Raw genomic sequence first — 17,114 nt, 5'->3', positions numbered from 1 at the left:
TGTTTATTTATGGTATAAGAGGACACATTAAACAATTATTATTAATCAATCAAATTACGAATTTTATAGAATTTATTTTTACTTTTCTTGTTTTTTCCTCGTGGATTCAAAAAGTCTCTGTGAGGAGTCCAAAGAAGCTCCGTGGATTTGGAATAGTCATCCTTGAGTAAGATAGTGCTCGACCTCATCACATTCATCCCCACATGACCTCATCACATTCATCCTTGTGTCAAATATGTTTTTAATGATGAGTGTTAGATCTCCACTGTGTTGTCCACTTGAGCCTTGGATGTCCCTCATTTTTTGTCTTGTACTATAAAATGATATAAAAAAATGGATGAACAACATGGATAAGACTTATACCTCATGGTGGGCCCCACAAAGCCCTTGCCTGAATCGATTCTGTCTAGGGGAGGGGCAGGACGCAGCTAGCGTCCCTAAAAAGGCCAAGCCGGTTGATATATTGGGTGGGCCACATGACAATGAACAATTGGGATGGGACACCACCATTAAAAACCTTGTAGAATGTGTGTGGGGGCACTATGATGGGTGCAAGACATTTAATCTGTTCACTATAAGCTGTTGATGCTTTCTTAGGGCCCAATAAAAAAGTCAAGCTCTTCTTATGTGATTTGAGAATTTTGGTGAGATTTGGTGCTCGAAGTACTATGCGATTTGCATACTCACTTTCTATCTAATAAATAATTTAACACTTTAAAACTAAATATGACAAAATGACAACAATTTACCTATAAATTTCTCTATATGTGTAAAGTGTTTTCAACTAAAAACTTTACAAATGATCCTTTATTTTGGTTTTGGTTTGCTTAAATACATCCCAATGTCTTGGAATAGGATACATCAAAAATTTATCTTTTGATCCTGTGTCTTCTTTCAATGATCCAAAATGTTTATATGATGGCTTGATCAAGCAATGGCGCTGGAAAATATGGAAAGAGTTCTTAGCCAACTATCTTCAACAACCTATGGTTGAGATTTTTCCCGCTCTTAAGAGGCAAGAGAATGGTTTAGATTTTACCCGCCCACATTTTCATAGTGAAAGCAATGGCATGGTTCGCCGAAACATACAATGGTGTGGCTTGCACTAATGGGGAGGACTTCATGTGTATGAGGACTAAAAACCACTCCAACCATCAGACCGTCAGGCGCCTTACCGCATATGGATTTTATATACATGAGAATTGAAAACCACCCTAGCCATCAAGAGCAAAGAAAAAAAAAAAAGCTGAATCAAAACTCAAGTAAAACACAACACAAGGAACATTTGGAGGGGAAAGCCCTCAATGAAACCTTCTAAATTGTGTGTGGGGTCTACCAGCTTGCATATTTACCACTATTTAAAAGAGTCATCAACTTGAGCCGACTCGTTCAGTCTGGATTTCCCAAGTTAGGGCTAAATCAACCTTATGACTTACGGTATCGAACCAGATTGGGTACTAAGTCCGGGTGGACTTAAATGAGTCACATCACATTGTCCAACCCCTAAAACCATGTATACCACTAATCCACTAAAATTAAGATTTTGAATAGGCATGGCCCGATGGCCTGGCCCGTTGATAGCCCTACTCCCTAAAGTACGGTTGACCTAAGTTGTGGTGATCAGTTGGTATAAGTCCCCCGGTATGCCTCTACCAGCCTCCACAAGTGAGGCTGGCGAAGTCCCTTGGTCGTCTACCCTCCACGGCTTGCAAACTACCTCCTCTTGCATTGCATGTATCTCACCCATAAGTTAATTTTAATAAGAGGTACATCCCATGAGGCGGCGGATGCTGCTACTCTATTTATAGTAGTACCGAACAAAAAGGTCTTGCGTCGTGAAAGAGACCTACAAAATAGTTACCGTGAAAGAGACATACAGGATAGTTATGGAAACATAAAATATAAACAAAAGATTTCAGACCTATCAACTTAATTAATGAAAATAATGGTCAATTGCAGTAAAAAAAAAAAGTTGCATTATGTATTTATAGTTGTCCAATTCATACAGTTTCAACTTGTAGCCCACCATGTGGCAGTCTATTACATCAACTACGGGGATCCCATTAACAGATTTTATATGAATTGAGCATGTCATGTCGTGATGGCATGTTATGTGCTGATTTATATGCCTCGTGAAGTCTCAAATCTTTGAGTGATTTTGTACTCATTATAGTTGTTGTTGTTTAATCAAACGCAAGACCACATATGTTAATGAACACTTCATATTTGGTTAAATATGCGTGATTACGTGCATGTTAGATTCATACTTGACTCAGGTTCGATTGAACGCTTACAGCTCTACGTGCCAAATCAACCGTAGGATCAAACTTATTGAAGTTAATCTAACTATATAACACCGATGTTGCAGTAATTAGGCAATTTGAAAGGAGAGGGTTAGTCATTTAATAAAATCTTTTTGCCCTGCGCTATGAACCCTTTTTTTTTTTTCCAACAATGATGATGGTTTTTAAATTTCTCAATAATGCAATAATGGACAAATAAGATTTAAAACTAAGGTTATATCATTAATTTTATTATTTAAGAAATAAGATCAGGCGAAAAGAAAATTAAACTAAGTAAAGAAATTTAAATTTTATACATACATACATACATACATACATACATACATACATACATACATACATATATATATATATATATATATTTGAAAAGATTACCTAAAATCATTCAAGTGCATAAACAATCCGCAAGTGACGTGATCTTCCAAGTACAGACTTAGTTGATTGGTGAGATCCGTTAATCGTTGATATTTATATTACTCCTAAGGTGTACTATGGCGATGACGCTGGATAGCACTAAACTAAGTTATGCTAAAACTCCGAACTTGTTACAATGGAGTTGGATAAAAGTGAAGGAACTAAGGCTAAAACGGTGTAGCGTTGGGTACAGAAATTGGATGTATTAGCAAGGGCCTAGAACTCTTTGCCGAGTTCTGCTTGTATAAACTTGGAAGAGCAGTGGCCAACTTAAAGTTTCCTTATTAATCCAGGTTTTTATATTTGAAAGTTATGCGGTCATATCCTAGTCAGATTTGAAATCTTCATCCGTGTGTTGATCTCCTTTTAATTTTAAAAGAATCCGTTTCTTAATCCTATTTAGTTTCCATGAAAGCATCAATCATCATGCGAGATAGCCTTCATGTATCTTTTTTACATCAGCAACATTGTATACAACTTGCCAAGTACACTACCTGGGGCCAAGCAGAAGTGGCTATTGAACTGTCAAGGGTCTAGGGGTCTAGGTCAGTCAAATCAAATCAAATACTTAGTAAACCGAATCTCTAATAGACACCAGAATTGGACCAGATAGTTGCTACTATGCATCCAACAGTGGGTGGATATTCAACTAGATTTTGACCTGGCATACTGTCATCCTTGCTTCTCCCCCATTGCCCGTGATAAAAATATACTTGAAGTGCAAGTGAGATTCCGTCTATCATTTATACATAGTGCCAACACATGACAGCATTCCATTAAACTGGGTACGTGGACCATGCTAGAATTAGTGTAAACAATAGCAACAATGAAAAACCACCCAAAAACCTCCAAATTCACATGGTGGTCCACTTGACGGTTCCATAATCATAGTGGGGCTCACTTGATGTGTCAAGTTGGATCACATAAAAAAAATACAGGGTGGGTCACACCATAGAAAATAATGGATAGCCACCCAAAAACCTTACGTGGTGGCCCAAATGATGGTTGAATCGGTCTGATTTTTCTCGTCTTGGTGCAATTCTAGAAGGGTTGGATGCCACATAAACGTTGGGCGCCACACGCAAGAGTTGTTGTTGAATAATCTCATTCTACAAATGTGGTGGAGGATCCAGCCTCAGATTGGAAATTTGAATATTTCCTAACCGTCCACGTGATGTCCTCTAATCTGACACTCATGATCCTCTATTCACGGTGAGGCCATTCTCCATCTGAAATGGAGCCATAATTTGGACAACCCAGATCATATACAAGTGTGGTATGTGCAGGGTAGATGAATCACCAACATTTAACAGTGCAGGAAACACACTATATATGATCAGCTTCTTAACAAGGCATGGAAACGTCTATGAGATCCAGACAGTTGATCTGCTGGACCTACCATCACCAGTCGGATGAACCCAGCCGCTGATTGGTGGACTTTTTTCTTATTACACGTGGACGGTTAGATGATTGCACCACGAGGGGTAGGCACTCAAATTGGAAGGAAGTCCTCAGTCTACAGCTTGGATCATCTGATCAACGTGATAGTTTGCTCATCAAACATCCACGGTAGGGCCCAACAGATGAACGGCTGGTTTAGTTACTGTCCCAAAATGACTGGCAGTTGAGTTTTAAATGGGATGGTAACACCGATGCAAGATCTGTGTAGCATGGTTTGCAAATTGCTTTCAGGTAGCCCTGTAAATGGTCCGGGCTTGGGCTGCCGTATCAGGTCTATCGTTTTAGTGAAGCGTGTCAGTCACCAACAGTACCAGGTCTATCGTTTTGTATCAGGTTGTTCTGGGCCAGTACAGTGCTGATGCAGCCGTATTGTTCATGGCCGATATGCACCTGTTTGGATGATACATCAAATCATTATATCTAGGGCTGTGAGTGGGCTTGTCAGGCTTTCAGGTGTGGCCCACTTCAAGCTGTGCTTGGGCTGGAATAGGAAGCCTGAGGGCCAGCCCAGGCCAACGGTGGGGCTTGGACTTTGTTTAACAGCCTGTCAACCCGGACCAGCCCCTTTGGGATGTGACCCAATTCACGAAGCTTCTCTTGATTTCTCTTAACAGCCTGTCAACCCGGACCAACCCGGACCAGCCCCTTTAGAAAAATAAAAATTAATTCTAAAGAATTCAGAATAATTTTATTGGTGATGAAAAATGAGTTTATAACTCTTTAAATAAAGTTACGGATCTAGGGTGAAAATTTGGAATTCAACTACAACTAAAACTCTTTAAAATCATGACTTACAATAAATAGTAAACTTATTATTTTTAGATAGTCGTGATTTCCACTCGAGCACTAATTAGTGTAGTAGGAGAGAATATTTGATATAAATTGAAATCCAATTCACAAAAAAATTAAAAATTAAAAAAATTAAAAAGTCATGGGATTCCATATGTTCAAATTACCACTAATTCATAAGCTATAGTTTTCTCTCTCACTCTTTCTTTACCAATGCATTTCAAATACAAGCATGTAAGTTTTTGTCAATTCAACTTATGATTTCAATTCACATAGATTCTACGATAATTGTGAAGGCAGATCACACGTGCAGATGAACAAGGACTAATCATCATAGGTTGGGCTTGGACCTAGGTTTTACTTCTTAAGCCAAGCTGCCTGACCTTGGCCAGCCCGGGCTGAGCTGGTTGAGAGCCATGGCTCTGTATCTGAAATGGTTTCTGGTTCCCTTTCTCTTTATTGGGAAAAATGGACAGCCAGTGAGATCATCTTCAACTTGCCATTGGTGGAAGACATGGGACACACGTGAAAACAAATGTGATATCTCATGTTTTCTGCAGGCCCACTATTTCATAAGCTGGTAAGATACCAGAAAATGCAAGAACCATCGCTCATCAAATTCTAGGGGCGCAAGGTCTCAAGCCTGTGGATTGGGCATAAATGATCAAGTCCAACAGTGCTCTGAAGGTCCACTATGATATATAAGTGTTATCCAGGCCGTTCATCTATTTTTCCTGAGGTCATTTTAAGGCATGAATCAAAAAATTAGGCACAACCAAATCTCAAGTGGACTATGCCCCAAGAAAACAGTGGTGATTGAACACCGACGGTTGAAAACTTTATAGGGGCCACTGTAATGTTTATTTGCCATCCAACCCGTTGATTAGGTCACTAAGACCTGGATGAAGGGAAAACACAAATATCAGCTTCATCGAAAACATTGGTGGCTCTCAAGAAGTAATTAACGGTGGGCGTTCAATCACCACTGTCTCCTGTGGTGTTGTCTACGTGAGATTTGGATCTGCCTCATTTTTGGGATCATGCCCTAAAATGAACTGAAAAAATTTATGTACGGCGTGGATAAAACAAATACATCATGGTGGAGCCCACAGAGCACCGTCCAGTAGCTACTGGCTACTGACACCAATCCGCGTCCTGATTTGTAATTAAGGGCCTGTTTGGACGCACTTCCAAAAACGCGGAGGATTTGCTCTGGCTTCCGTTGATTTCCCGACCAGAGAAAACCCTAGCTCCGTACATCGTGCAAAAACCTCCTGCGAAAGCTAGAACACGAGATTCTGAAGAGCATCGAATCAATCTGCTTTGAAGAAGAACCCCGTTGTTCGGATTTCCTGAGATTTTGAGGTGTGTTCTTTCTGGTGATTTTCGTTCTGGACTATTTCTTCTCGGATTTTACCGTTTTCATCTTTTTTCTTTTCTGATCGAATTCTTGGCATACTGATTTAAATTCCATTCATGTGAATTGAATTTTCGATTTTGGCTGCGTTTGGATGCACAAGTGGATTGAATTGCGAACGTTCATCGTAATGTGAAGGGAATGCGAAGAGGCTAATGATATTCGAAGTAATTCATAATGAGGAAGTAGAGCCCTCAAGTTGCAATTACTACTGCTCATGTCCGAGCTTGAAAGTGGTGTATTTGCAATCCAGACCCTCAATATGAATGCAAGCAATTTCGGTTTATATTGCCTCTTTCTTTGGGTAATTATTGCAATCCAATCAGATGTTACACCCAAACGCGGCCTTAATGACTGGGCTGGTTTATATGAACAACGAAAATTACGGTGTCATTGCCTTTGTCGAGAATCAAAGTGCGATTTGGATAAGCTCCAATCCAATACAAGTATACAACCACAACATATAGTATTATTTTCAGGGTCGCTCTATGGTGTGAGATTTCTGCCCTTGTTATCTATCCACAGTGCACGTGGCATACAAGTATTCATTGTTACTTAAACCACTCGTTTGGATGCCTATAAGTTTTTAAGTTGTAAGTGGCTTCACCTAAAAGTCACTTTGGTGAAAGTCAGAAAGATAGATTAGTACTGCAACTTACAGTTGAGTAAAAACACGTCTTTGCCATGTTTTCAAATGTAACTTTCCACCTGTAAGTGACTTACAGGTTGTAAGTTAGTTACACTACTTGTAAGTCACTTACAACTAATCCAACTTACAGGCATTCAAATGACCCCTCCATTCCGAATCACGTGATCCTAATTCTAGGTCATTTTTTTTTATATGTGTTGCTATGTTTAACTACCCTAAATATCAGTATACTCTTGGTTAAGTTGTAGTGCAAATTTATATACACAATGTAGAGATTTATATTTTGATTTATTCAATAGCATGCATACATTGCATACACTTGGTGCATGTATTGGAGTGACCCACATGATCCTGCCCCCAGTGTACCACGCCTTGGAGGAAGTTGCATACCTTGTACGCATACCTATTCCCATACCACGTACCAAAGTGACATGCAATCCATCCAGGTAACCTCGCATGTATGTCAATTGTCAAAATTGTGTGCTTATTCATGGGTAGAGTATAGGTTGAAAATCACACTGATCTAAATGAATCAAGCCCGTCCAAGGGTTTGGTTGAGTTAAAAAAGTTGATGGAGTCAACGAAACTTGATCAAGCTTTCCAAGTTTTAATTTTAGGCATTTATAAATGGGTCTTGTTCCTAAAGTTGACCCAAATCTTGAAAAAACCCAACTTTGATTGATTGAATTTATAACCCATTCATGAAAGAGCTTTAGTTGTAGATTGTCTATTATGCAGTTGAAGGTCATTTGTTTTTTTCTTTGGACTTTTTTATAGGGGACTTTGTGGCTATTTAAATGTGAACATCTTGCATCTTCTTCTAATTAGTGGACCTCATTGGGGATTGATGTCGAGGACCCAAATTTGCAGTTCAACAAGTCAAACCCGAATTCGGATCTCAGAGTCCAATTATTTATTTATTTATTTATTTTAAATTAATTAACTAATTAATTTATTTTTTTGAGGATTAACTGATCAATTTATTGAGAAGGTGCCCAAAAGGCACAAAGAATTATGGGCTAAGCCAAAAGGAGAAATTATACTCTTGTAAAGATTTCATGCAAGAAGCCCATTCAACAATGAAATTCCTGACTTTAAGGATGACCTCCCTTCTTTGGAGGCCTCATCCTAGAAACGTCTTCCATTCCTTTTCCCCCAAATAGCCCAAAGGATGGCTAGAAAAGTCAACCGTGAGAAGCTCCTTAAGGTTTTTTGGCATAGACCAAGTGATATCAAACAAGCCAAGGATAGAGTACCAAATCCGGTTAGCATACTGACAATGAATGAAGTGATGTTAATTGATTCCATGTTCGCCTTGCACATCAAGCATACATTCAGGAGAAACATGCCCCTCTTTTGAAGGTTGTCAATTGTAAGGACCTTTCCTCCACCAATGACCCAATAGAAAGTCTCAAATTTTGGGGGAGCACCATAGTGTCACAAAAATGTCGTGTGCCCACTAGAAGCTTCACTTCCATTGCACCTAAGGAAGTTGTAGAATGATCTAACCGAGAAACAACTTGTCGTATCTTTTGTCTACAACAATCTGTCCCTTTCTTCTCTAATTGGCATGTGATCTTGAAGGCTTGAACTTCTACATCGGGCATATTACTTTGATGTGGAGGATTCCACACCACTTGAGTTCCGGTGACATTGTAACACTCGGCAATCATGATGTTCTTTTTCAAGGATAGGTCTGCTACCAATGGGAAGGCATCTGGGAGAAAAATGCTTTCCGACCCGCACGTCTTGCCAAACTCTCACCCTTTTCCCATTAACAATTACATAAGCAATTCCTTCCTTAAATCTTAAAGGCTTTGTAAAGTTTTGATGACTTAGTAGCCCTATTGCCATTCTCACTTCCATACTTTCCGGCTATTACCTCATGCTAAAGAGCATTTTCTTTGGTTCTGCATCTCCACAACCACTTTGCTAAAGAGCCAAGTTAATCATCTCGAGATCTCTTATGCCAGCCCACCCCCATATGGTCTACATACATCCTTCCAAGCCAAGAGATGAAACTTTTTCTTCTCCCCTGAACCTTGCCACAAAAAATCCCTCCGCACCTTATCCAGTTTGGTTAAGACTGACATCGGGCATCGGAATAAAGACAAAGTAAAGAGGGAGATCTAACATGATGCCCTTGATTAGAGTTAACTAACCACCTATGGACAAATACCTCCCTTTCCCTTTGGCTAATTTTCTCTCAGGTCCAAATCCAATTAATAATCAGGCCAGACCCAAATGACCTTCCCACAGCACCCTACCAGTGAGGGATCCATGAATAATCCATAGATGAGTGGAGGTAATGCATTACCTGTGAACTTGATGGATCGTGACCTTAATCAGTTTAGGTTGGTTGAAAGGGGTTCATCACAATATTGGTGTGTGTGTGTGTGTGTGGGTGGGTGGGTGTGCGAGCCCTAGTGATGACACTGGAATGTGAAGAGGTTCATTCCGTTCATCTGATTATGCTGGAGGGTGTTTACTGTAACAGGCATCAGCATTGGCTTCCGATGCTTTACCCCCTATCGTACCACATGCATGTGCATGCGTGCGCACACGCACACGAGAGCCCTAGTGATGACACTGGAATGTCAAGAGGTTCATTCTGTTCATCTGGATTATGCTGGCTTCCGATGCTTTACCAGCTGTTGTACCACATTTACCCCAAACATATTGTACTGATTTCAGTCCATATCTCTCTGAGAAACTTGCTTAATTTATGCATCTGCATCGCCAGTAGTCTTGGCATATGTGGAATGAGGCAAGATGTAGGGACTGGCACATCAGCAGTCCAATAAGGCCCTTGTTCCAAGTGCTTAAAGCAGCACATCTTTTTGAGGAGCTTAATCTTTGGGTCCCCTTCATATTTCAAGATGGATTCCATCTTGGCCACTATCTCCTGGAGCCAGCGCTGCTTCTTAGTGCTGCTACTTCTGCTGAGCTGTTTACAGTTGGGAGTCAATTCTGCATCTAGAGATCTATCATGCAATCTTCTCACACAGAAATCTTTAGATGCTGCAATGCTGCTGTTGGCAAGAAAAAGAAAGTTACAGCTGTATTTTTGCCTGTGTGGTTTATATCATGCTGCTGGTCTTAAGGATTTCTGGCACTGTTTTTGCTGACAGTTTCAAGAAACTACGGCAGATCTTCCTTGAGAGGTCTTAGGTGGCAGTTTAGCTCTGTTGGCTTGTCATTAAGCTTTGTTCTTAGTCCTTCTGCAGCTGCTTTTTCAGCTCTGGTTAGGGGTGCAAAGAATTGCAGCAACTTGCTACTCAAGATGTGATGCTGCTATCTAAGCTGGGATCTTCATGTCATTTCTGTATATCTGATTTTCAGAGCAGTTTTCTCCTTCTGCAGCTGCTGATAGTTTCCTCTATCTGTGCTGGGTCATTCTCTGCATTTTAATGTTTGTGATAGTTGTCTTTTCCTAGAAGGCAATGGGAAACACATGAGGAGCTTTTTTGGAGTACGAGGGAACCTTGTTGCTCATTCCTGCTCTTTGCGTCTGTTTATGCAGTTTCATCTTTCAGCTAAACTAGTTGCTTACCTTCCAGCTTGAAGTTTAGAGCGGTTCTGCTGTTTTTCTGTGTTGATTGAATTTGAGTGTTGGCATTGGCTCATGGGTATTTCTTGATATGTATGCAGCCTCTTTTAAGTTTTTGAAAGTGAGTGTTGCAGGTAATTGGGATGTCAGTCTTCTTAATATCTCTTCATAGCCTGACCATTTTCCTTCATTTGAAAATTTTGAAGCTTTCCTGAAATAGGTCATGATGCGTATTTCCCGCTGTTTGATTTCCCAACAAGTGCAAGGATTTGAAGGTGAACTTGAAGGGCACGACTTTGGCGGATTACTGGATCCACCGAGGTGGTTGATCGCATCTCCGTGAGCCCACTGCCATTTCTGTATCTTAAATCCACACAGTCCATCCATCTTGACAACTAATCTTAGGACATGATCCTGATAATGAAGTGGATTGAAATGTTAGATGGACCACAAGACAGGAAACTGTGTAGGTTGAATCCCCACAGTTAAACGCTTCTTACGGGCCACCGAACTGTTTACTTGCCATCCATCCATTTGATAAGGTCACATAGTCGTCAATGAAAGGCCCTGCAAGGACGATCCAATGATTGGAGGTCCCATGGAGAGCATGGGTAAGACACATACATCAGGGTGGGCCCCACAGAGGCCTTGCAAGGGCCCCGTAGCTGAGTTCGTGTTACAAACAGGCTTGCATGCAAGAGAAACTTCGATCCATCAAATAGAGGAAGAGATACATGAGAGAGTCCGTCATCAATGGCAATGGGAGATACCTGTTGTCCACTGTCGAAAACTGTGGAAGAGTTGGGTTGGATAGCCTTCATTGGGAGAAATGTTTTTTTATAAAGATGAAATGTGGAAGCACAGTTGAAATGGTGGTCCGATCGGATGGTTTTCAGTTGTCTTTCTCACAGCAAGCATATTTACGCCATATCTTCCCTCGGTTTTCATTTTCAAAACCAAAGATATCTTGACTTTCTGAGGAAGCTGCATTGCATTTCATTTCCACTCGATGGGAAATGGACAGTGGTAAATCACCAAAAATCGAACAGCGGGATTTTATCATGATGACCCATTTACGGCTGATTTACAGTGGGGATGAAAGATCAAACAGGCCCTTGGGATTCTCCTTTGCTGAATTACAGCTAGGATTGAGTTCTCATTACCATAGTGGTACAAGTTGGGTGAGTTGCATCGGGTTATGGGTCAACCTGTTCCCAACCCAACCGTAGAGGGACATAACCAGCAACCCATAGCAACCCGAGGTTCCAAACACAAACCCAACCCAAATTCATTTATACTCAACCCTAAACTAACCGAACCCAAATACATGTGATTATTCCCAACCTGACCTAACCCTATCTGAATTTGCTCGACCTGAACCCAATTTCAGATTGGGTTGAAGTTTCCAACCCTAATCCCACCTGAGGAATCTGACAACCCAACCAGAACTCTGGTTGGGCAGTCGGGTTATTGTTGACCCAAACTCTAAGTTGTGGCCTTATGTTCCATTGTTCGCTTTCTTCTAAACTAATTTTCGAGGTTGCATCTTAGAAGCCCTGTCCTTAGTTCTCATGTGTTGGGTCCACTATTGGTGGAGCTGGTTGCAGCATACCTTGAGACCTCACCGCATACTCTGGAGGTTTTGTAGGAGTTCCCGATAGCAGCTCTCTGGCCTTCATGCCATTCTACAGTTGTCGGAGCTTGAGTGTGAGCTTTGGAGCATAGGCGTCTTTAGATGGTGCAACCGATTTGGATTTCCCTCCCTAGTTTTTGGAAGCTAGTGGTTCAGGTAATTGGGATATCTGGCCTCATCATATCTTTCCACAATGCCTTCCTCCATTGGAGATTCTCCTTGGGTAAAATTTTTAGCTAGGATTTAGTTATGAGCTATGTGTTGCTATTTTCCATCACTCCATTTCCGTTTTCATTTTTTCTCATGGTTGCATCTTTGAGGCCCTTTTCCTAGTTTTTTAGCAATTAGCTCTATATTGCTCTTAGTCTTCATACCCAAGTTGTGGCTTCCCATTGGATTCTCCCTTGCTTTCTTCTCTTTGAAGCAGGTGATTTGAGTGCTCTCTAGTGCATGCTTATGGCCATCAGGGAGATATTGCTTTTATGATCATATGAGTGGTTCATAAAAGCGGTGATATTACAAACATGCACACAGAAGCGTATGAGTGGTGATTTATGGTTGTAACATTTTGCTCGGTTAGGCTTCCAGCCTTTGTAACCTTTCCCCCATTTCATCATTCCAGTTGTAGAGCCTTGGCTTGTGAGGTCTTTACTTCATTGGTTGTTCCTTATTCTTCTTATTTCCAAAGCAATAAAATGATTTTACTTTGCCCAAAAAACAAAATCATAGTCATGGCAAGTGCATTTTGGCAACAGATATCAGTTGCGTGTAAATTGATTCAAGAGATTACACAAGTTCCAAAAGAACCTAAAATTGCAATTGTACATGTTTCATCGAATGGAATCATATGCTTTAGGGTAGTTTGTCTATGTCTCATTGCCTTTGAACGGTACCTTCATAGTTATATACCTGTGTAGCATCAAATTCTGCCTCATAGTGATGCACCAGGCAGTCCCTAGCCCAAGTAAAGAAGCCTTGATTTTTCTTGATGGTGATACCAATCCCTTGAGCTCTAAATCGAAGTGAGGTACCACTACACGTTCCATCTAAGCAAAAATAAAAAATAAAATTAAAAAAATGCTGGAATGGTAGGCAGGCTGTTGTTTAGCTTTTGCTAAAAAAAATCATGAATTCCTTACTCAAATCTTGATGATTGATGAAAAATGATTTCTAAAGCCAACCCCATATAGCCGGGACAAGGCATGATAATGATGATGAATCGTAATTTTAGGTAATCTTTTATTTTCTTGTTTTTTCTTTCTTCCCTGATTTGCAGAATGGCCTTCTCTGTGTTTCGCAGTTGTGAAAATCAACTGATGTTCAAAAATTCATACTGATATGTTCTTTACATTGTCGATGTGGCCCATGCTCCTTCTGCCTCTTGACCTTGGTCTCGTATCTTCTGATTTTCTATATGGGCTTTCTTCTCATTGCTTCCTTTCTTTTCTGTTTAGGCAGTGAGGCTGCAAGTAGAAGCTTCAACCCATGCTTCTAGTTGGCAAGAAGTCCATCCAAAAGACCCATTATGAAATTCTTTCTGTGAAGGAAGATGCAAGTCAGGATGAAATCCGAGCAAGCTATAGAGCTGCTGTCCTCGATTCACATCCTGATAAATTTCAGGGTAAATTAGAGACTTGCAATCCAGAACATGGATTTCAAGAAAGATTCCTCCAGGTACAGAGGGCCTGGGAAATCCTCGGTGACTCTGAGTCCCGGGCAGTTTATGATAGCGAGCTGCAGGTGTCGAGGTGGGATTTTGAAATGGCGGATGAAGTCAAATTGGAGGAAATGATGGCAGATGACTCTGGAGAGGTTTTGGAGCTCTTTTATCGATGCAGATGTGGAGATTACATCTCGATCAATTCGGAAGAGCTAGGGGAGATGGGATTTTCATTGGAAGGGAATGGACAAAAAGGATTACAGACGGTCAGCGCAACACCAGCATCTGTTGTTATTCCTTGTGGTTCCTGCTCTTTGAAAATCCGTTTGCTATTAGATGCAAATTGTTAACTTTTAAAATTGCCATTGCTAATAACCTTCTATCAGGGGCACCTTCAAATTCTTTTGTCATTTCCTTCCTTTTGGAAATTTTTAGGTTGCATTTGGATGTCTTGTCAAAATAACTTTGTGAAAAAATTTTAGGCCCTGTTTGGGTGCTACTTAAAAATGAGTTAATTTCATTTTAGTTAATAGAAATTATATATTAGAATTATACTTAATATAAATAATGGGCTATCAAGATTACTTCTAATCCTTGCCAAAATCTCCAATACATAATTACTGCTAACTAAAACTGAGAGAAGGAGAAATAGAGGTCTGGACTACACAGATGGTGGGTATGGCTACGGAGAGAGAGAGAGAGAGAGAGAGAGAGAGAGCTGCGCGGGCGGGTATGGATAGGCAGGGGAGAATACATTTTTGTTTTCTTGGTTTTAACTTTTAAGCTTGAGAGATCCTCCAGTGCTCTTAGAACACTTAGATATAGTGCTGCTAGTTACATTCGGACATTTGGAGGATCCAATCCATTGATCCAGACTGTTCATTATGTCCATCACACATTTCATGGGGTTACCATGTAAACATCACACCAATCTGACAAATATCAGCCAGTTGATCAATGGATTTCAATATCGACGGTCAAGATTGTTTACACAAATAGGTCTGATGAACAATTTGATACATCTATTTGTTAGGGCCAATTATTGATTGCTTATGATTCCAAAAAATCGCTTTTGTCAGGCAATCATAGCCATCCCATCCATGGCTTGGAAATGGGACGGCTATAGAAAATAAAGCCATATCAAGGATGATCAATCAAAGAGTCAGTGTCCATTTTTTCACGGTGGCCCATGAAATATATTATGGACTTAGTAGACGGTTCAGATCGATCAATTGGACTATCGAAGTGAACCAATGTTACTAGGAGCACTGTAACTTGCATTTCTCAGATAGCATTAGAGCTCGCTCTTTAAATTTTGCAGAATTTTACAAAATTTGGACCGTTTGGCTACCAATACAACATGCTTTTAAAAGGATGTTATGAAGGGAAAAAAAAAAATACTTGGAAAATTACTTAAATCTGTCTCTTTGGCTTTGATTGAAATATTCTAAACGTCATCCTGTCTAACAAAAAATGGTTTACATGGGTTATAACAAATTAATCTAGACCACCAATTTTGTGAGCTCTGATTGAATTTCATGGGCCTCTCAAGAATCAGATCAACTAATCATCCTGACAGTTCCATCAAAGGCAAGTAGACTGCATGGGTGATATTTACCTATAAATAAAAGGGACTGAACATCAACTAGGACTGCCATCGTGTGTCCCCCCTTGTCTCAAGAATCACTTTGATTGAACATTAAACATCTGATTAATTGGCAAGAAAACATACAATCTAGATGTAAGAAGGATGTAATGATCGACTTGGATCGTCCATGATGCCAACCCAAATCATGTTCTTATGTACCCTTCAAAACTCACTCTGATCCAATCATGCTAACCATCCAATCAACTGCTAGAAACTAGACGGTCTAGATTGATTCTGTGGAAAAGTGTATAATCATCAATCTAGACCATTCATCAAGTCAGCCCCACTTTTGATTGCATTAACTCACAAGAATCACTTTTGTCAGTATATCCTTAGATGGTCCAGTTGTTTGTAGGACAATGGTCTAATCAGCAATACTGACTGTTCATCACGAGACCCTCACACTTGAATATAGGTGCAAGGCCCTTCCATTGGATCATCCTAATCATCCTATCAATTACTTGAAAATGGACGTCAATGGCTATCGTGGCCCAGTGAAATCCCTCCACCAAGTATCCAAATTTCAGGATTGCACAGAGTCCGTGCAGCAAAAAGACCTGTGCAGCTCACTCCGATGTCTGTGTGGCATCATTCCTTCGGACTCCACTCAGCTGCGACTCCGGACCCAGCAATGTGAGTTGGACACTGACCGTGGGGTCCACTTCGATATATGTATTGAATATCATCCATTTTTTTAAAGATCATTTTACACCAGATCTAAATCTCAAGTGGACCACACCACATGAAACAGTAGTGAATGGCCATTTAAAACTTTATTTGGGCCACAAAAGTGTTAGATTAAGCTGATATTTATATTTTCCCTTCATTCAGGTCTGTGTGACCTTATCAACCGGTTGGATGGAAAATAAACATTACAGTGGACCTTAGGAAGTTTTTAATGGGACGTCCAATGGGCACTGTTTCTAGTGGTGTGGTCCACATGAGAGTTGGATCTGCTTCAATTTTGGGCCCATAGTATTAAATGACCGGAAAAAATCGATGGCCGGCATAGATATACAACGCATACTTGAAGGTGGGTCCACGCTCAGCGTCCCACTCACATCTTTGGTTCTCGGATATTCGCAGTTAAGTCGCGTCTCACGTTTGAAACCTTTTTGGAGGCCACTCAAGTTTTGTATCAGATTGGTATGCTGCGTTTTACCCTCATCCTGCTGGGACGCAGGAAGTGGTCGGATGGCCAAAAAAAACATCACGATGGCCCCAGTTAGATGTCAATCGCTGGAGTCCCCATCCCCACTGTTTATGTGATGAGGCCCACTTGAACATGGGATCTGCCTAATTTTTGGGGTTAATGGATGGACTGGATGTCACACAGACGTCATGCTGTGTCCCCCTGAAATCCTTTTGGGGTTACAGAAGTTTTGGATCAATATGATATTTGTTTTTCCTCTTCATCGAGATATTTGTGACCTTGTGAACAGATTGGATGGAAAATAAACGTTACGGCGGGCCCTATGAATGTTTTAACGGTGAAAATCATTATCCAGCTGCTATTTTTGGTGTGGTCCATTTGAGTTTTGGATATGATTCGTTTTTGGGCTCATGCTCTAAAATTATCTCCAAAAATGG

The 17,114-nt window shown here is 40.5% G+C and overlaps 1 protein-coding gene across 6 annotated transcripts; it reads left to right on the top strand.

The window, feature by feature from the left end:
• The first annotated feature begins 6,168 nt into the window (after nt 1-6,168).
• Nucleotides 6,169-14,275, top strand: LOC131242457 (uncharacterized). 6 transcript variants are annotated; one of them, XM_058241102.1, is made up of 3 exons: nt 6,169-6,332; nt 12,275-12,372; nt 13,671-14,275. In XM_058241102.1, the coding sequence occupies exon 3, from the start codon at nt 13,702-13,704 to the stop codon at nt 14,224-14,226; it is 525 nt and encodes a 174-aa protein (XP_058097085.1). In that variant the 5' UTR covers nt 6,169-6,332; nt 12,275-12,372; nt 13,671-13,701; the 3' UTR covers nt 14,227-14,275. The 6 variants fall into 6 exon arrangements, with proteins under 6 accessions (XP_058097085.1, XP_058097086.1, XP_058097084.1 ...); XM_058241103.1 differs by having other exon boundaries at nt 12,232-12,372; nt 13,675-14,275; XM_058241101.1 differs by having other exon boundaries at nt 12,232-12,372.
• Nucleotides 14,276-17,114: the final 2,839 nt, after the last annotated feature.

The sequence above is a fragment of the Magnolia sinica genome, chromosome 4, assembly GCF_029962835.1.
Source record: "Magnolia sinica isolate HGM2019 chromosome 4, MsV1, whole genome shotgun sequence".
In the NCBI taxonomy this organism is placed as follows: domain Eukaryota; kingdom Viridiplantae; phylum Streptophyta; class Magnoliopsida; order Magnoliales; family Magnoliaceae; genus Magnolia; species Magnolia sinica.
Note: the sequence above shows the minus strand (reverse complement) of the source record. Positions and strands in the feature narration are given on the sequence as shown.

What these genes read in the sequence shown, in the direction of transcription:
- LOC131242457 (XM_058241099.1), top strand. Translation starts at nt 13,702, where the DNA reads ATGCTTCTAGTTGGCAAGAAGTCCATCCAAAAGACCCATTATGAAATT.